Here is a 21,175-nt window from a genome sequence, read left to right as displayed (position 1 = left end):
TATAACCCATTTCCCCCTATTACCTTTCCTACCTTTTTTTTTACCACAAACACATACACACCCTGAAATCTATTAAGGCATGAAGGATTAGCTGTGTGATATCTTTTGCTCAGTCACATTAGGAGCTGTCATCGGGGAGCATCTAGGATTGATGGCACCCATCTCTTTATTTGCTCATTCAATCTCATTGACATACACCCCTTGGAATGTAGGTGCAAACTTGCTTTTCCTTCTGATCCTACATCCCACTTGTTCCTTTGGCTCCTATTCTTTATATCCTCAAGTAACCAGATCTAACTCCAAGTTCTGACATGCTTTTTTTTCCCCTTTAGGGCGAATGCTTTCTTGAACACAGCCTACTCTCTGCTTATAAAGATGAGAGAATGATGAAAATTGGAGAAGCAATTTGCCCACCGGACTCTTGTGCAGAATTATTCACTAAATCCAGACGATGTCTGATTGATCCACCACTTAGAGTGACTTTGAACAATTGGGTTTGATCTCAAGGACCAACCCCGTCTCTTCCTGTAGCTCTGGGGAAATTGTAACGATGATTCAATTAAGCCGAAGAGCTCGCTCAATGCTTTCCTTGGGCCTCAACTGTCTTGCCCTCTGTTTTTCTGTGTCGGCTTTCAGCACCAGCTATTGGTGTGAAGGGACCCACAAAGTGGTGAAATCACCCTGCCTTTCAGTGGTCAAGAAAGGGAACTGTGTACCCAGCAACAGCAACGGGACTGTGGATACAAACGAGACGGTGGATCCCCACAAAGTCCAGTACATCTGGGAGACGGGTGAAGACAAATACGCTTTTAAGTATTTCCACACGGGTTTCTGGCTGTCGTGTGAAGAACATCATGGAGGTATTAAAGAGGGTCACCTTCCCTGGGCAGTTGATTCCATGACTGTATTTGTAGTTAGACATTCTTGTTTTCATGGGGTGGGAAAGAATTGGCTAGATAAGCAATGTAGACAATGTCGTAGGAGAACTTCAAGGGGCTATAAAGGACCTTAACGCGCAGAGTTTTATAAGAAGGGACTAATATATCAGGCCAACCTATAAATAAGAGCACAGAGCTTTTTCCCAGCCACACCTTCTTAACTCTTTCTCCTATACTTTTGCCTGGGATCCTCTTTGTAAAGTACTAGTGACAGAGTCTTGTCTTACTCTGTGCGATGTATAACCAACAACAGTAATAACGAGTGGCACAGTGGAAAGTGAAGTATTTAGTATTCATATCCTCAGAAACCCAGGTGAGGCCCTTGGGCTAACTTATCTCACACCATTATTCTTTCTCAGTCTGATAACTTTGGAGGACTGTTGGAATAGTAAATGGGAAGTGGGGAGGGAGAGGCTTGTAAGAACTCAACTGAGCTTTTTGGAGGAAGGATGAGATAAAGGCAACAGATAATTATAAAACACTACTTGGCTACATCCAGGATGCTTTTTTCCAGTGGATTGTTGGAAGGAGGGTACTAGTGCTATGGTTTGTTCTCTGGAACAAAGCTGGGAAAGATGCCACTAAAGTCCTTGGCATGCTCAACCTTCTGTGTGAAAAACGGAGGTGGGTTTTTTTCATCCCGAGTTTGCCCCCACTTGAGATTTTTTTGTAGTTTTGCAAATCTTGGCACCTGTTCTCTCCCTCCTGTATCTCAGAGCATGGCCGAACAGCTGTGTTCAAGGGCTTTCTGCAAGTCTGTGAGCCTGGAGAAACATATGGTGCATAAATGGGGTTCTTTTCATTGCCAATCCCCATTCTGCCTCACTAATGAGACCTTAGGAGGGGCTGTCCGCATTGTTTTAATGTGGGGCGAGTTAAAATCAGTGATTAATGGATATACCCTGGCCACCAATTCTGGATGGTGGTGGTCCAGACTGATACAACTCTCCTAGTGGAAAGAAGCAAATGCTGCCATTCTCTCAGTTAGAAAGGTTTTGGAACACAGTGTCCATGGACCAGACACAAGGTGACATGTCTGTACTGAGGTGCTGAGCTGATTACAACCCTTAGCGAGGTAGTCCTTGACTTATGACCAGAATCAAGCTTGGAATTATGATCCATAATTTAATGTATTGTACAAACTCAGAGAACATACTTAGTTGGTTAAAAGAAGGTTAAATTAGCTGCAAATAAGCAATACTGTTCAGAACCAATCACAGTAGAGATAGTCCTTTACTTATGACCATAATGGAGCCGGCCCATCATGGTCGTAAGTTACTACGTGACCAACCTCATTATATGCCATTTTTTTTCAGTGGTCATTAAGCAAGTGTCCTGGTCATAAAGCAAACCAATAGTTTGCTATGGGCATGGTTTTGCCAAAAACTGGAAATAAAAGCGTAACTGTCATAAAATGCAGTCATGTGACTGAGGGATGCTCAAAAGGCTGCAAATGCAAGTTGCAAAGTGCCTGAAGTTCGATGATGTGACTGAGGGACAATCATCAAAAATGCAAATCTGGGTTGCAAGTTGCTCCAAGGTAGGTCCATAATTGCTTCAGCCAGTGCTAAGTGTCCAGACATAAGTCGAGGACTACCTGTAGCCAGTCAAATCCAATTTTAACTGAGGAGGTAGACCCCAATTTTACCCTTATTGGAGAATTCTTCAGGAAAGAATACCATATTTTTTTTGAGCAATGTCTGAACATGGAGATGTTCACTAGCTGGATTTCTCAGCACAGATCCCAATACATTTCCTTCACGGCATTATGGAAAATGTACCTAGCACCACAGCCTCCTAATTATTATAAGAGGGGCCAGCGGCTGGACAAGATTGCCAGACAGGTTAGTGTGTGGATCAGAATTTAGAGTGCAGTTAGAGAGATGGAGAACTTTAAACTTCAAAACAACTTTGAAAGTCATAGTTTGACCCAGGGGCCTTCAAATTTGGCCCTTTTCTGACTTGTGGACTTCAACTCCCAGAATTCCTCAGCCAGCGTGCCTGCCTGAGGAATTCTGGGAGTTGAAGTCCACAAGTCATAAAAGGGCCAAGTCTGAAGACCCCTGGTTTAACCCTTCCCCAACCCAGATGCCGTCCAACATCCCAAGCGTCCCGCTGGATTTTGTGAGCTAGGAATTCTGGGAGTCTATTGTAGTTGAGGAAAAATGGTATTTGGACTATGGCTCTTTCTTTGATCCCTTTGTCTTCTCAACCTGGTGCATTTTCTTGCTGAGATCAACTCAGATCGACCTGCCGCTACTTAGCGGCAGAAACAGAAAGATCCCCTTTTCCTGGGGACAGGGGAGGGATGTTGGCATAAAGTCATTGCCACGTTCAGCAGCAGCTGTGGCTAAACTGTCATTGTCTTTTCTCACTGTTCCCCTCACGCCAGAGGAGAAGTGTCGGAGTTTCATTGAGCTGCCTCCAGAGTCAGAAAAAGGTGAGAATTTGGATGGCAAAATAGGCCAACTCACGCAAGTGCAAAATGAGTGGGAAGCAACACCGTAAGTACCGCAAAGATTATTTTTCTGAGGTAAACTTTCAGCTAGTCAAATGTTGCCTTCTCAAAGAAATAGAGAAGCCTTGTGGTCACCAAAGTCTTTTCTCCCACCTTGCACTCAGTCAGTCCAAATGCCTCTTTGTTATCATTTTTTTCCAGTCCTTCCCAGCTGGGCTTTTGAATTTTATAAGCAGAGGCAGTGGGAAAGCTTCAGGCAGCCTCTGGGACAACAGAATAATTTAGTGGTTGCCATCAACTTCTTTCCTGGTAGCAAGAGGCTGCTTAGCCTCTTTCTTCCTCGTAACCCTTTTTTTTCCCCTGCAGGAGTGCTGTGGCTCTCAGTTGCTTCCGAATTTCTTTATATCATCCTGTTGAGTATTGGATTCCTGCTGATGTGTTTAGATGCTATCTACTATGCCAACTTCATTGACGGCCTCAAGATCAATGCTTTCGCAGCTGTGATCACTGTTTTGTCAGGTATTGCCCCTTGCCCTCCTGTCCATCTCTTTATTCTGTGTAGACAGAAATGTCTCTGAGATAGTGCCGATGTAGATTTCCCAATCTTGGCCATTTTCGGAGAGGTAAATTTCAACTCTCAGAATTCTTAGCAATGTGGTCAGGCTGACTAGGGAATCCTAATTAATGCCCAAGGTGGAAAAAAGAGAGTTATAATACTGGGTGCGATTGACTTAACGATTGCTTTGCTTAGCGATGGAAATTCTGGTCAGAACTGTGATTGTAAGTTTAAGACTAGCTGTATGTTCCCGTCATTCTTTTCCCCTCTCTTTATAGAGTATGTACTGGGGTGAGCTTTACTCTTAGATTTGGTTGAATCAACCCACAACTTGCATATCTGTGTGTATGGGTGTTTATAGGCTTGCCCGCTTAGGCTGTTGATTGCTACATGGAACATTTCTAGGCTGCCAAAAGAATTATGGCTTGAATGGGTTTATTGACCTCTTCTGCTCCACAGGTCTCCTGGGCATGGTGGCCCACATGATGTACATGACTGTCTTTCAGGTGGCTGTAAACTTGGGGCCAAAGGATTGGAGGCCCCAGACATGGTATTATGGATGGTCCTTTGGGTGAGTAGCCAGCTTTGAGGAGTGTGAGACTAGGAGGACCTTTCCCCTTTAGAGTTTACCACCTTGTTTTGGTTAGAATGGAAAGAAAAGAGAGGATTTGATTGAAGTAGGAAAAAAAGAGGGAAGGAAGAGATTCAGAGGTGTCTAAGAATGGTTATACGGTCCCAAGAGGTGGCTGGTAATAAATTCCTGTGACAAACAGCATGAGATTCTGATCTACCAAAATGTACAGTCTGTTCATTTTAGATGACAATAGCACAGTGGATGGTAAAACAAAGAGCGTAAATCTGAATGAGTAAAAAGAACAAAATATAAAAATCTGAATCTCAAGAGATATTTTAGAGAAAGCTGTCTCATAACTCAAGATGCCTGGTTTTCTTACTTGTAAAAGTGGCAAAAAAAAAGGACCGTGAAAAAGAAGAATGATTCTAAAACACTGAGATGTGGGTGTCCATGGGTAGAAGGTTCAAAACAGTCAAGAAGATAGCCACGATAGAATGATTGAATCCCCATTCCTTTTAGGCGTGCCAAGCGTGTGTTGTACATAACAAAGAGGTGGGATTTTAATTGCCCAATATCAACTGCTGTCTTGACTGTCTCAGATACCTCTGCAACCAAGCATGTTTAAGATTCATGGATCAAAGCTTCTGCTTGTATTTATAATAGAGGAGACATTGACCTTAGCCTTAATATTGAGATTCTGGAGATGAGGGAACTTTGTGGATGAAAGAAGCAGTGCAACTGAGTGGGTGGATAAATGTTTGGGAATAGTGATGGACAATTGAGGAAGACATCAGTGTATCAGTGGCCAAGGGATTCAAGTTGTGTTCTTTCCTCCTTTGCTCACCTCTCCTGATGTTCTCCCCACAGCTTGGCCTGGCTCTCTTTCACTCTCTGCATGTCAGCCTCGGTGCTGACCCTCAACACTTACACCAAGACTATTCTGGAGTTCAAATACCGTCGGCAGATTTTTGAGAAATACACGGCGTCAACGGGAAGCATTCGAGGTTCCAACTCGCCAGCGCTGGCCCCTGACATGGAGCGCTTTCTGTGGGAGAAATATATCTTCAGTGTCAGTGAATCCCTAGACTTCTCTGCAAGTCCAACCGGCCGCTTAGCTCTCAGCGGAGGCCGAAAGGAGTGCTCAGGAGGATATGCTGGGCTCCCAAGGAGTCAGAGTGGAGATAACAAGGATAGGGATGATGGGGAACCTTGCTGAGGAGAGGAGGCTGTGTGGAAAAAGAGAGCCTTGTCCACCATTTTTCTTCTCCCTCTCACATTCACTCCCTTGAGCACCTAGTTTTAATGACGTTTTCTTCTCTCTCCTGTTCGAAGCTCTCAGTAACTTTCACAGCTTGGAGACAACCTCATCACTGAGGACCTGTTTTAAAGAAGATTTTTACCCCATGGTTTTTTTTTCATATACGGTACCACTCAAGGTGGCAAACATACCAACATTGCTTTTCCCCACAACAACTGTGTGGGATGAGTTGGGCTGAGAGAAAGACCAGCCCCAAATCACCCAGCTGGTTTTACATGTTTAAGGCGGGATTAGAAGTCATCTGCTGATTGGCCCCAAATCATCCAGACCGTGTTCATGCTTAAGGTGGGACTAGAACTCACCATCGCCTGCTGATTGACCCAAAGCTACCCAGATGGCATTCGTGCCTAAGGGGGGGGGGGAATTAGAATTCACCGTCTCCTGGTGATTGGGCTAAAGCCACTCAGCTGGCTTTCATGCCTAAAGGGGGTCTAGAACTCACCATTTTCTTGAGATCTGCAGATTTGAAAAAGACAAATTGCCAGATCCAGGGATCCAATCTCCCTGTCAGGACAGTTACAGACCATGAAGGAAGCTTTATTAATTTGGCATGTGATGGGTGTTGAATGTCTCATGTCAAGGCAATTCAGCTGCAAATGGATTTTGGAGATCGACCTTCCTGACTGATCTGAATTACAGAAAGAGAAAGAGAGCCATCTTACCGACTAGTTAGGTTTTGGCAGAACTTTTGCCCGATTTCTGAAAGATGGTGGCTCATTTGAACAAGTGCCACTAAACTTTTCTGCTCCGTATATCAGAAGGTCTGTTTGACTTTGTATCCTCTGTAATATTATCTCTTTGCCTGTTGGCCAAAAGTTTTTCAAGTCATCAACAGATGATGGAAAATTACTAATGAAACAGCTCATTACACTGTAACCATTAATTAAGTCATTAATCTCACCAACAACTACCTGCAAAGTTCAAGACATCATCCAAGCATTGATTGGAATCAAAATCCCCATATTATTATCATTTCCACTCTCATTTCTAAATGTTCCCTTAGAAACTTCATTAAGTCATGCATATTTGTCTGGGGAGATCATTTTAAAGAGGTAGGGAGACCACGGGAAAAAATATCCTACCCAGTCAAAAAGGATCATGGGATATCTCTCCCTATACGCTGCCTCCAACTGTACAATGCAGTGTTCTGTTGGATCATCACACCCCAGGACTGCTATGGACTCCTAGAGTCCTTATTTTTCTTGTGGCTTCTGAGGGCCAATTTGCTCAAAGCCCCCTGCAACTCATCCCCTTGGCTTTCTTTTGATCATCTTACTTAGATACTAGGGCATTCACTTACACTGATGGACACAGTAGACCTCAGAGGAAGTAGATCCCCAATAGACCTCCTTCCATTTGGTGTATTTCAACTTCTTATGGGAAAACCCTCATCTGCCCAGGATGAGTTGGCTTGTATGACGTCTAGTATATTTTCTTTCTTTCTTTTTTCCCCCAAGATCCTCTCCAAGAGTGCAGGAGTAGTTCAAATGAGTGTGAAAAGTCATTGTTTATGCTCATCTATACCCCCAACACACACACACACACACACACCTACCTGTTCTGCTTCCTCCTGTTTGGAGGCTGGTTCCATAGCACAATAGGTGGACCCCCACGCCTTGCTCTGTCATCGTGACTGGTTTGTAGTGTGTTTGGTAATTAGAGCACATTGGAGAACGTGTGTGCCAAAATTCAGCTTTCACTGTTGTAGAATTACTCCCATGGGGCATGAAACATCAAAAGATGCTCAAGTATCTTTAGAGACATGGTCTGTGCATAGTATGGTTGTTTGAGTAATAGAGTAGGTATAGCTCCCCCCCCCCCGTTATTCCAAGTAATGACTTAGCCATTTGGATCCGATATATTCTGCCCTGCAATTTCACCCTTCCTCCCCCCACACACACATCTTTTTTTTTCATGCCACATTGCTTCTGCTCTCTTCTGTCCCTCCACCTCCAATATCCCTGCCCTCCCCCCGAAGCCCATTTGTAGCTGTCTGGTTAATCTGATCTGCTTTAGCATCATGCAATTTTCTCATCTGTAGGGAATGATGGAAGAGCAAGAGTCATTAATTTCTGGTTGATTAAAGAAATTAAGGAATTAATCAGTGTCAGTCTGCTTCATTTCATAAGTGGGGGAGGGAGGAGGAATTTTCCAGCTGCTCCTCATTTCTCTGCTTAAGAGAGAGAAGAAAATCAAGCAGGGGGATCAGAAGTATGAAGCCCACCACAGCAGCTTACGGTAGGATCCCCCTGAGAGAACCTTGTGTGATCTCATAGGTGGGCAACCAGGAGTGGTTTCCAGTTGTCTTAATAGGAGCCATTTAAAAACCTCCTGTCTTCCTCTTCATAAATTACACCGCTGAGAAAGGAAACTTGAGCAGAAGCTAGGAATTGAACCTCTGTTCCTAGGAGCAGAGAGAGTTTAGCTCCAGTTCTAATCCTGATCTCAAGGAACTTAATCCTTTACCTCTTGTCCAGTTGTAATTCTGAACTGTAATTGGTGCGCCTGAGTAATCCAATATGCTTCAGTGACTCCATCCAGCCACCTCATTCTCTGTCGTCCCCTTCTTCTCTTGCCCTCAACCTTTCCCAGCATTAGGCTCTTCTCCAGTGAGTCCTTCCTTCTCATTAGGTGGCCAAAGGACCAATGGGAGAGGCCAAAACAAAATTGGCGGAGGGCTTCTGTATGGTCTCATAAACAGCCCATCCCATAACCTGGAAGATGCCCAGAGCAGCAGAAGGATACTAGCAGAGATAGGGACTGAGTAAAAGAATTGTCTTTTTTAGAAAAAGGAACAGTACTTGTACTGTATTATTAAAATAATGAAATACAAAGGGAAAAAAAGATCTACACTAAACACTAAAAGTTGAATAACATAAAAAATGGCAACTTCTGAGCCTAAATAAAACACAAACAAAAATATTATGGGAAAACTCTCCAGTTACACATTCTTCTCTTCTCAGCCATTTATTTCCTCAACTGCTGACCACAACTTAGATATTTAAACTGTACATTAAATATTAAAGATCACTGCTGGTATTTGTTGAAATCCTTTCATCTATTAGTTTTGATTGGTCTCATCTTTTTTCCCCTAAAACACATAATCTAAAGGTCCAAAATTGTCCTGCTATATAGATATACTGGGTATTGTCAGTTTTGCGATTCTTGCATTTTTTCCAATTTTGGTCTCCCAATTTGATATCATCAGCAAAGTTCACCTTTTCCAGTGTTGTGCAAAATTTGTTCTCCTAACTGCCAGCATGTATCTTAGTAATATTTTGTGATATTTTTTATTTATATTTTCAGGAATTATGCTTAATAGGAATACTAAATGTGGCTTCAGCTCAAATTTTGTTTTAAGATTTTTCTTGAATATTTTGATGTATTTTATTCAAATTGAAATGGTATAGCGTTTCCTGCCTGAGCAGGGGGTTGGACTAGATGACCTCCAAGGTCGCTTCCAACAACTTCTTCTTCTTCTTCTTCTTCTTCTTCTTCTTCTTCTTCTTCTTCTTCTTCTTCTTCTTCTTCTTCTTCTTCTTCTTCTTCTTCTTCTTCATCTTCTTCTTCTTCTTCTTCTTCTTCTTCTTCTTCTTATTCTTATTCTTATTCTTATTCTTATTCTTCTTATTATTATTATTATTATTATTAATAAATAGTTTTGTGCATTTTTGGTACATAGCCATCGTATAATGTACAATCCTTCTTTGATATGGCATTTCCAATCTTTATTATTATATGATTTGTCTATCTTGGTAATTGTTGATAGGTTATCTATAAAATATTGTATATGGTTTTCCCTTAAATTATAAATTGGAGTAAATTGTTTTAATTCCCCCCCTTCCCCCGGCTCTTCTCATTGTTTCACTGTGATTATTTCTTTGATTTTTTTGCATTCACTTTATCAAACAAGTTTTTATTTGTTACATCTCCATGTCATATTTCAATAACAATTTATGTGAGTGTCCTAATAGGTCAGGGGTCTTCAAACTTGGCCCTTTTAGGACTTGTGGACTTCAACTCCCTGAATTCCTCAGCCAGCGTGCCTTGCTGAGGAATTCTGGGAGTTGAAGTCCACAAGTCCTAAAAGGGCCAGGTTTGAAGACCCCTGTAATAGGTGATCTTGGTTTTGTGTGAGTCTTTCAGACTCTTGTCATTCTCAAAGTCCCTCCTTTCTTGAGATGACTTATTAAGTTCTAACAATTTGTAAGTATATCAGCCATAATAATTTCCTACCTTCATTAAGCAGTTCTTGATGTGTTTTAGGTTATTTCTAGAATCTGGATGTACCATATTGGCATATGTGATTAAATCTTAAATTAAATCAAGTATTAAATTAAATATTCATCCCTGAAGCATTTGATGGTGAAACTAAAACTGAAATTGCAGACTTATTCTCATTTTTAATAGATTCCATATTTTTATCAAATCTTGTTTTATACTGTGTGCTTTCAAATTGTTTTCTTCTTCTGTTTTACCACAAGTAAACCATGAACTCCATGGGCTAGGCTAGCTCCTTCTATATTTGACAAGCTACAATTTAATCCATTCTCTTATCCATGATAGATAACAATATAATTTAACCACCCCTTTCTTTTGAAGCTTGTAAAATTTTAAGTTCTAGGTTTCAGTCCCCCCACCCCCATCTTTCTGGCTCTTTCTTTAAAATTTCTTTCCCTGATTTATTATAATTGTTCTGAAATATGCCCTTTTTACATCTTGTCAAATAGAGCTCCAAGTATTTCACTGGATTTTCTTGTCATTTCACAATTCTTTCACACACACACACACACACATACACAAAAATCACAATTCTTTTTCCACAAAGTCTTCTTCTGAGGTTACATTTTTCTTATTATCTTTGTTTTCTTTTCATTTTAAAGCCAGAGAATTCACGAAAGTCTTTGATCTCATCAGTTGTCAGCCCTGACAGGTAGCCCAGACAAGAAGCACCCACCATGATTATTAATACTATCTTTCTTGTAAGGTTATAGTATCATAATCTTGAAAGCAGTGGTGGGATTCAACCGGTTCGCACCACTTCGGCAGAACCGGTAGCTAATTTTTTTGTTGCCCAGGCCCAGAATGGACTTCCGGAAGCAGCATCCAGACAGAGAACCGGTTGTTCACATATTTGAATCCCACCACTGCTTGCAAGTTGCAATGTCGCGTGGTCACACAGAGAGATGGACACTTGAGCTGGGTAGTAACTTCTTTATTGGATCAGGAATGAAGCTGGGGCAAAGGGGTTACCTGGCGTCTCTTTATACCTGCCCAGGTGAATCGCGACCAATAGATTCAAACCTGGGCTTCCCGCCAGTGCAGGTGGCCAATGGATTTAAACCCTGGCTTCCCGCCAGAGCTGACCATGCCCTGGGGCTGTCAACGACTTGCTCTATTCAGGCTTTCCCGCCAAAAGCGGTTATAGCCTGGAGCTGTCCAGCCCCCTGCTGTGCTGACATTTCCGTGTATGCTTTAAGAGCATACACTACACAAGTCTAAAAGTACTTCTCCCCTCCTTTACTTTTACCACCCCAAAGACTAGGGAAGATTCCTTCTGACGTGCTTTCTTTGGATTCAAATGATATTTATCAGACATCTGTCTAGGCTGCAGATCTTCCCCCTGTCTACCAAAGTCATTCTCATTATTTCAACTTATGATCCTCTCCCTGAATTTTATTCCCAAATATTTATCTCTTTCACTAAATCATGTCCACCGAAATACCTAAAGCAATTACAAATGAGAAAGAGGATACCTTGGCCTGATGTTTTTGCTTCTTGAAAAAATTGTGGAAACTGCTGTATTGAGTGCCCTCTTTGCTGTTTGCTGTTCATATGTGCCCTCCACCCCAAGTTTTACATCCTGCTCCTGGATGCATTTTGTTTAAAAATGCTAATAAGAAAGGTAACTCCAGGTTTTCTGCATTGAAAAATATTATTACTACTACTCTTCCTACTTTTTATTGTTGACATATTCTACTGTGGTCCATTTATTATAAATCTACTGTTGCCCTTCATTTTCCTCTTAGGAATGTAACCAGTTCAGTCTGTACGTATTATTTCAGAAGTACACTTTCTGAAATGTTCTGTTAAAATTATAGTAAATAGTTTATAGTCGGCATTTAGTTAAGGAATCGGTCCACTTGACTGCGGTTTCCCCAGATCAAAAGAAAGGACTGTCAGAGCATGGCAGATTGATTGCCCATCTTGTCTTTGCAAATTGGAATGGGATACCGTCTGGCAGCTTCTTAAGCTTTCTGCTTCCCCTACCGTGGCTGCCAAGGATGTTGTAGGCCACTTAGGAGGAACCAAAAGGTAGAAGGGAGATTTTTCTCTGCCATTCCATTTGGAAAAGTACAAGTTAGCCCCATCAGTGTCCCAGCAATGTTCCTGCAAGATCCTGCAGGATCTTTAAGATGCTGGTTCTTACCTATAAAGCCCTACTTGGCTTAGGCCCAGGATACCTGCAGGACCGTCTGCTGCCAGGAACGACTTCCCATCGCCCTGTGCGCTCACACAGAGAGGGCCTCCTCAGGGTGCCGTCGGCCAGACAATATCGGCTGGTGACCCCCAGGGGGAGGGCCTTCTCTGTGGGGGCACCTGCCCTGTGGAATCAACTTCCCCTGGAGCTCCGGATGACCCCAGACCTCCGGTCCTTTCATCATGACCTTAAGACATTTCTTTTCCAACAGGCCAACCTGGACTGATGATAAGGGGTTTTTAATATGGTTTTAAGGTTTTATTGGTTGCAGTTGGGGCTATAGATATAGTTTAATTTTTAATATTTGTATTTTTACTTGTATTTTACTGTTGTTAGCCGCCCTGTTGTTAGGGCGGCATATAAGTCCCATTAAATAAATAAATAAATAAATAATAAGTTTCCCACCCATCGATCAAGGTTGCCACAGTCAATGGTGAAGGATCAAGGACAGGGTGCATAGGGCAAGTGGCTGGTAAGGGATGCCAGAATTGAGCCTGATCTCTTATCAGATCATAACAGATCAGGATCTGGTCAAACCAGTTGTTCTCCACTTTAGATAACACCCCTATACAGGTAGTCCCTGACTTACGACCACAATTGAGCCCAAAATTTCTGTTGCTGAGTGAGATATTTGTTAAGTTATTGCCTTAACAATAACATGGCTGCTAAGTGAATCTGGTTTCCCCATTGACTTTGCTTGTCAGAAGGTTACAAAAAAGCGATCACATGATGCCAGGACACACTGCAACTGTCATAAATATGAGTCAGTTGCCAAGCATCTGAATTTTGATCACATGACCATGAGGATGCTGCAATGGTTGTTAAGTGTGAAATATGGTCATAAGTCCTTTAGTGCTGTTGTAACTTTGAATGGCCACTAAATGAATTGTTGTAAGGCAAGGGCTACCTGGACATTCCAAGCTAGCTGGAGTGATGGTTATAGGTGGGCTTTGGTTATAGGTGAAGGATATCAAGTGGGTGAAGGCTGTGGCTGTCTGTCTTTCCTCATTGCTAAGTTGAAGGGTTGTCTAGCCATCCTTGAGCTGGCAAAATGCTACACAATACTAGCAATGGAAGTTGCTAACCACCTGGACCAGGGGTAGGCAACCTTGGATCTTTTATGACTCGTGGACTTCAACTCCCAGGATTCCTGAGCCAGCTATGCTGAGGAGAAATGGAGAGGTTTCCGTGCTGAGCCATGCTGGCTCAGGAATTCTGGGAGTTGAAGTCCACGAGTCATAAAAGAGCCAAGGTTGCCTACCCCTGACCTGGACGGTCTCTCTTTTGCCTTTGTTGCCTCTGTCCCCGTCCCTTGCAATCTCAACTTCCAGATAATAGGTGGGTATGACTAACAGATGTTACCCACTTCCAGGTTTCCATGAGGAAGAATCCAAATATGAGGGGAAACTCTACTTTTAATCATGTTCTAGCTAAGGATGAATTAGGCCTGTCTCACTGGGTTAGAGAGGAAGATGAAGGAGCATCACAGGGACACGAGGGAAAAAAGATGTCGCGGGCCTATTTCTACGCCACTGTTAAGGGCAAGTACAAAAAAGGCTGTACAAATTGGAAGTGACCCAGATGTCTTGCAAGACAATCCGATGAACAAGATCAGTGAACTGGCAGCTATTCTATCCATTGACTGAAGGTAGGCCTCAATTTATGACCACAGATTGAGCCCAAAATTTCTGTTGCTAAGCAAGACAATTGTTAAGTGAGTTTTGCCCCTTTTTACAAGCTTTCTTGCCACAGTTGTTAAGTGAGTTACTGCAGTTGTTAAGTTAATAACACGGTGGCTAAGTGAATCTGGCTTCCCCATTGAATTTGCTTGTCAGAGGGTCACAAAAGATGACATGACCCCAGTTGCCAAGTGAGCTTTGATCACATGACCACGGGGATGATTTAATGGTCATAAATGTGGGAAATGGTCATAAGTCACTTTTTTCAGTGTCGTTGTAAGTTTGAACAGTCCCGGAATGAAAGGTGGCAAGTCAAGGACTGCCTGTACAGCCGTTATTTTAAATGAATCAATTACATTTCTAATAACTGAACGATGTTCTCTCCTCCCACCGACAGGAAAGACAAGACTCTTTCGTTTAGACCTTTGTGAAGTTTTATTCCAAATGTAATTTTCCCCATCTTTTGAAAAAAAAAATTATTACAAAAAGGAAAAGTTGGAGGGAAAAAGAGAGAAGCAGGTCAATAAATACTTGGAAAATACTCAAAATAAAATAACATTATTAATAATATTAATATAATAATAACCACAATAACAAAAACAATAATTAATAAAATGACCCAGACTGGGAACAGATAAATAAAAAATAATAACTTACAAGGGTGAATTCTAACGACTTTATAAATATTAGGGATTATGAAGTATAGGTTTACTGGAAAAAAAGAGAAGGGTTAATAACAATTTCATACAGTATTAGGGAACCAAATGTTGATGGAGAGCAACCACTACTATCCCCAATCAGTGGCTATACTGCTCAGGGGATGATGGCAGTTGGAATCCAGCAATATTTGGAGGCCACAGGTGCCTATTCTTGCATTAAAGAATATTAAACAAGAAAACCCTATTTTTTATTTTTTTTTATTTTAATTCCATTTATATCCCGCCCTTCTCCGAAGACTCAGGGCGGCTTAAAAATATAATATCATCCTGGAAGGAAGGATTAGACTTCTGTTCTTATTTCTGTGTTGCATGATCCTGTTTGAATTCAACTGTGTAGTGTGGGATATTATTGCGATTTTTAATTTTTTTTCTGAAGTTGAAGCAATTATATTTGGTCCTTCTTACACTGTATGGCCCAGTTAATTTTCTGGAAGTTAAATGCTGACTGGCTTGACAGAAACACAATTCATCCAGCAGGGGGCGCTGCTGCTAAAGGAAAGCAGGAATTCACTTATTTATCAAGGTTTTTATTTGGAAACTGGAGCATAATTTCCTATAACCTCAACTTCACTTTTTTCATTCTCAGGTAAATTCCTTTGAAGCAAGAAAAGAAGAACGCACGTGTTTCTCCATATTTATGTGTGTAGGGTATTTTTAGAAGTTGCTAAAACGAAAAGAGAAAAACTCTGAGATGGAATTTTATATACTAACAAATATCTCATTAGGAGGAAAGTGAGCCAAATGCTTAAAAATTCCCTTATAAGTTTTTTTTCCTGATCTGTTTAAACTCTTTCCATTTTAATTGCTTGTGCAATTAAATCTCCATCAACGTGCATATGAATAATAGTATAGTTCCTTTACTAAAGAAAAATATATATTTTCTTTTGGTAAATGCAGGTCTGAGAGAAACAGAGCAATGCCTGTCCATCTTGTGCTTTTTCTTAATGGATTTATATTTGTAAATTAGTCCTCCACTCTCAAAAAAAATTTTTTTTTGCCAACAACCTTGCAGCTGCTCTATTAATTTTGTGAGAGGAGTATTCTTTTAAGGTTAATAGGATCAAAATGGTAACTAGTAACAGGCTTCATTGTAGCACATCCTGTGCTGGCCTTGCTGAAGATATTAATTCTTTGTTGATTAGTGGCTACAGGTTTTGATATCCTGTAATGGATACAGAGAAACCAGTTGGGGTCTATTAGTGAAAAGAGGATGGCAGGTTGAGAAGGTCCAGCCTCCCCATAAGGGGCACACTTCCTCATTTCAAGATATACCTTTCCTTCCTTTTATGCTCCAGAATCTCTAAATCTTTCAAGGTATCCAGGAGTATGCCTTTATGCAGGTTCTTATGCAGGAGCGCTGGTAGCGCATTGGTTAGAATGCAATATTGCAGGCTAACTCTGCCGACTGATAGCAGTTCAATCCTGACCGGCTTAAAAATTGACTCAGGCTTCCATCCTTCCGAGGTTGGTAAAATGAGGACCCAGACTGTTGGGGGGGGGCAGCATGCTGACTCTGTAAACTGCTTAGAGCAATCCCTGGGCTGTGAGCTGTTTAGAACCGGGCCATGGAAGCGGCAGGTGAGCGTCTGTGCACTTATCTCCACTTGCGCAAGCATCAGGTGTGCGTGTGTGCGTGTGATCCATTCGTGCAAGCGGTGGGGGCGCGTGCCCACCGCTCACGCAAATGGAACTGCATGCGTGTGCTTGCCGGCCGCTCACACAGAACCACCCCCTCTCTCTCCCACATCCACCCTGGAATGGTTGGGAACTCTGGTTTAGAACGTGGTGTAAAGCACTGTGAAGCGGTATATAAGTCTAAGTGCCATTGCTATAAGTCTAAGTGCCATTGCTATTGCAGTGACTTTCCATGGAAAACTACTCCTAACCTCATTTCCTCCACTTATGTTGAGAATAGAAGTTCCACAAATCCCAACCAACATGGACCTGCCCATCAGAAGGGCACCAGGGTACAGATCAGCCTAGACTTATGTGGCATAGCTCCTCCCCCACACTGCTCTCCCCAGCATAAACTGGGAGGGCAACATAGGTTGTGTGTCCCTGCAGGCAAGATCAACAATGGCCCACAGGTTGTGTCTGAAACAGGGATTCCATCACCATTATGGATAATACTGCAAGATTCGTAAGTGGTACCCGCCAAGAGGGATCCCCCCTCTACTTGACACAGATCAATGCACATGTCCGAATGAGTTGTATTCTATCAATGGAGAACAGGAGGGTTTAAAAATTTCCTTGAAAAAAGGGGGTAGCATGCTTTCCCCAATTATTTTTCCAAGCCTGCAGGGAGAAGATAAGGTGATCGTTCTGAGGGAATCGAGAAAGCCGTCTCCTGTTCCACAACATCCCCACAATGTAGAAAAGTTATGAGTGGGTAGGCAAATCTTCTCTCTTCCTGCTCCACTGCAACCGTTAAAAGAGGAATCTAGTCTCATAGCCTTTCCTTCCTTCTTTGAGCCCCCCTCCATAGGGGATTTCCAGATAAGAGTTCCTGGTCGGTGAAGAACATCTCCAAAACATCCTGGACAGTTTTGTTTCTTGGTTTTTCACAATTTCTTCCGGATCAAGACCAGCACTCGGGCTGCCCAGTCTAAATAAAGATGAAATGAGTGGACAATGGCATGTCCAGCCTGGACAATAGACCAGTGGGTCCCATGGGTCGGGAGGGTTGGCAAAGTATCATTGGATCGTGTGACGTTGAGCTTCGTCATCTGGAGAGAAAAGGACAAGTGTGAGATGAATTATCCACAGGAAGACTAACAAACTCAATTTAGACAACTGTCCCCAATGATCATACAGCTGCTAATTTGGAACTACCATATTTGGAATGCAAAGATGCAGGAAATCACTAGATGGCGGCAAAGAGACACAGAATATCAGAATACTTTGCTGCCGCCTGGTGGCTGCCTCAAGGTTTGCAGCGCAGATATTACTGTTCTCAGCCTACTCATTTCAACCTTACCACGTGTTCCAATCTTCTAACAAGGCGTTCAAGCCGAGTGTGCACTGTGCCAATATCATGCTCCATGGGCCGCAGCCATGTTGCTGCCTTCTTCAGCCACTCAAAATGCCGCTGGTAGCTTTGCAAATCGGAGGCAAACCGGACTAGACCTGCAGAAACCTGGAGGAAGGGAAAACCATACAGAAATTAGGAAGGAGAATTATGCTGCGGCCCCATCCTTGCCTCGCAACAGAGAAACTGAGACGCTGGGGACATGGAACAGCAACTGATTTGATATGAGTCTCCAGAGAAAATGGGGAAAAGTCACCAAAAGGAAAAGAAAAGTGCAATGATGATGAAGCAGCCTTCCCCGGCCTGGTTCAACTGCCAGAATTCTCAGCAATAGTTATGCTGTTTGAGGGATGCTGGGAGTTGAAGTTCATATATCTGTACAGTGTCTAGTTGGAGAAGGCTGCTGTCAAGCATCTGAAATCACCACCAATTGGGCTTCTTACAAATGCTTTCCAGAGCTTGTTGTCCTCCAGATTATGTTGGAATACAATTCCCATGAACCTGGAACATAACCAGAGCCATTGTCCAACATATCTGAAGGGGACCATGGTGAGAAAGTCACTATTTTCATAGAATCACTATATTCCAATCAGACAGAAGATGAGCCTTCTCCAAACTGACATTCTCTAGATATTTTGGACTACACTACTTCATTCAGCACACTCAGAGGGCATAAGACTGGAAAAGACCGGCTTTTGGAAAGAAGCTATGATGCCATCTTAAAGTGGCACCAGGAAAAAAAATGGAGGCTGTTTTTACCTGGATGTTGGCAAGTTCTACAGCATTCATTGATAAAACTGGCAGTGTTTCAAGCTTGTGTTCACCATCTGCTGGAAAATGTTTCTTCTGCACAGGGAACACAAAGAGAGAGAATTGTGAAGGCAAGGAAAGCTGACCTTACTTTTAAAAGGAGGACTAACTTAGCATAATCAAAACAACAACCCAAATGTCCTCCAAGTCTAAGATAACTGATTTTTATTAGAAGCTCAGAGTAGTTTTCTGCTTATTCTGCCGGTTGGTCCATCGGTAGGACAAGTCTCTGGAAAATGAAGAGAATGGCACCAAATTTGGTATGATGGGAAAAACCAGCAAAAGAAATACTGAGCTCAAAAATGGGCCGAGTAAGGCTGCAGGCAGCGGAGAAAAACAACCAAGAAAATGTTTCACTAATGCAGGGGTCTTCAAACTTGGCTCTTTTATGACTTGTACACTTCAACTCCCAGAATTCCTCAGCCAGGCACGCTAGCTGAGGAATTCTGGGAGTTGAAGTCCACAAGTCATTAAAAGGGCCAAGTTTGAAGATGCCTGCACTAATGCATCCTTATAGGAGAGGCAGCTGGGCAGTGGCTCAGAATGTTGCCAACTGCTCCATTCTAAGCCCATCTACTTCCTGGTCATGTGACCCAAGAATATATGCACCCTGCTCTGGGTTTTGTTGTGCACACACAAGAACACATAGACACAGGGTATTTGTTACACAGAAGTAAATATTGAAAGAATTCCAGCCACACACCCTGAAGCCTTTCTATAAGTGTTTCTCAACCTTTAACCCTACCTTAAAGTTACTAAGGTTGAGAAAAACTACCCTATCTTAACAAGCTGTGTTTATCTTTCTACTGCTCTGTGAACAATGCCTTTGCAGAAGGTGGCTTGCTTTCTTATGCTTGGTTGCACAGTCAGCCAGATGTTTACACTGAATTTGGCATTTTTATCTACCCAAGGACCTTGATAGGTAGATGTTGTTTGATGGTGTTAGATGTATGGTTGCAGGATGTAAGCCATTCCAAGTAAAGCTGCTCTTTGCAATTGCCATACACTAAATAATAAAATGATCTGGTATGTTATGACCCAAGACTATCAGTCTATATTCAGAAATCCCACAATATTTTAACCTGTTCATTTTCTTTACTACTTTTTCAACTTTATGTTCCCATCATTTTTTTCATAACTGGTACATGATAATTTTTACAGATGTTCCAGTGAATCATTTTTGCCACCGTGTTGGTGTTTATAATCAGTTTATGGAATCTTGCATGACCTGACAACAAGATCATCTATTTATTTATTTATTTATTTATTTATTTATTTATTTATTTATTTATTTATTTATTTATTTATTTATTTTTCTGTTTCTTTGCACAATAATAATAATAACAATAATATCCAATGGACTCTAATAGGGAAGACTGCTGGACTTACAAAGTGGTTGGAGAGGGTCTTGGTGTCAGTTAGCAGGCTTCTGGTCAAGGCAATAACAGAATCAAACTCCATCCGAGGGTCTGTGGGCTTCAGTCTGGGACTAGGTGCAGCCCAGAGTCCCTCATACAGAGTCAGTAACACCACTACAATCTGACACACGCCGTCTGCAAAGACAAAAAAAAAAAGAACAGAGGCCAAGGATGGCTGTTAGAAAGCCGGTGGCTACAAACCAACTTTTCCAAAACATCCACCTGTACATATGGGACTACCATCTCTGTAAACCGCAGGAGAGACAGTCAGTGATAATGACTCATAGACTGGGACGACGCATGAAACTATTGTTGGGTGTGACTCTGACTTTCTTGTACTGGTGAGCTGGTTAACCTTTGTAGAGCGATGGGAAACTTCCATCTCTGAATTCGTGAGAAATAGCGTGAAATTTACTTGTAAATTCTTGTGCATCTCTTTTATAGGGAAATCTGTTTCTCCGATTCAGCGGCCTCCTCCTCTCTCCCTAGGAGTTGGACTTTGATGTGTGTGAGAAAGAGAACGAAGGGATGACTGCAGCCATGAAGGGTATCCCTTCCTTTTCAAAGTTGGAAAACATTTTAAATCTCTATCCTGATTAGCACCTTGAAAAGATTCCACTCATTTATTTGTTTTACTATTCTGGACTCTACTAACTGACTCTTTGACTGATTCTCGTGGCTTAGCATGGACCCTTAAAGGCAGAGAATTCACAAATAAGGAACTCTGTCCAGTAGCCTAAGGAGAGGTCTTAGGCTGGGGTCAGATTTCTAAGGTTGTTGACCCAAAGTTGCTTTTTCACAAAAGGCAACTGGACTTTCATTGTTTTTTTGCTTGAAGACATTTTGCTTCTCCTCCCAGAAGCTTTTTCTTTATTTTTGCTTGAAGGAGAACTGAAGAAGCTTCTTGGACGAAAAGCAAAACATCTTCAAGCAAAACCAAAGAAAATCCAGTTGCCTTTTGAGAAAACATCTTTTGGGACAACCTTGACCTGGACGACACGGAATCTCCATAGACAAGATGGATGACATTCATTTTTCAATGCTCCCACCTCTGCAACCTTGGGTTTGCTGGCTGCGTTTGCTCCAGACTTGCTTATTTTGAATGAGTCTGGTCTGGTTTCACATGCTATGTTGAGTGGGGGAGTTTGCAAAACAGAATATAGGTAGTCCTCCACGTACGACAACTCATTTAGCGA

At 42.0% G+C, this 21,175-nt stretch overlaps 2 protein-coding genes across 2 annotated transcripts; one reads left to right on the top strand and one right to left on the bottom strand.

Annotated features, from left to right (window-relative positions):
• Window positions 1-393: 393 nt before the first annotated feature.
• LOC308676902 (germ cell-specific gene 1-like protein) lies at window positions 394-5,742 on the top strand (the record flags this gene model as incomplete). The annotated part of the gene is made up of 5 exons (XM_081342963.1): window positions 394-860; window positions 3,331-3,378; window positions 3,763-3,915; window positions 4,412-4,523; window positions 5,394-5,742. Exons 1-5 carry the CDS (start codon window positions 551-553, stop codon window positions 5,740-5,742), a joined length of 972 nt encoding a protein of 323 aa, XP_081199089.1. The 5' UTR covers window positions 394-550.
• Window positions 5,743-17,284: 11,542 nt separating this feature from the next.
• On the bottom strand, window positions 17,285-20,222 carry LOC308677885 (interleukin-11-like; the record flags this gene model as incomplete). The annotated part of the gene is given in 6 exon segments (XM_081344580.1): window positions 17,285-17,449; window positions 17,701-17,859; window positions 18,511-18,597; window positions 19,951-20,136; window positions 20,138-20,197; window positions 20,199-20,222. Coding segments are annotated over 6 exon segments (681 nt in total).
• Between the last annotated feature and the right edge of the window lie 953 nt (window positions 20,223-21,175).

Source organism: Vipera berus (genome assembly GCF_964194415.1).
Source record: "Vipera berus genome assembly, chromosome: Z".
Lineage (NCBI taxonomy): Eukaryota > Metazoa > Chordata > Lepidosauria > Squamata > Viperidae > Vipera > Vipera berus.
The sequence above is the reverse complement of the archived record's forward strand: the minus strand, read 5'-3'. Positions and strand labels throughout refer to the sequence as shown.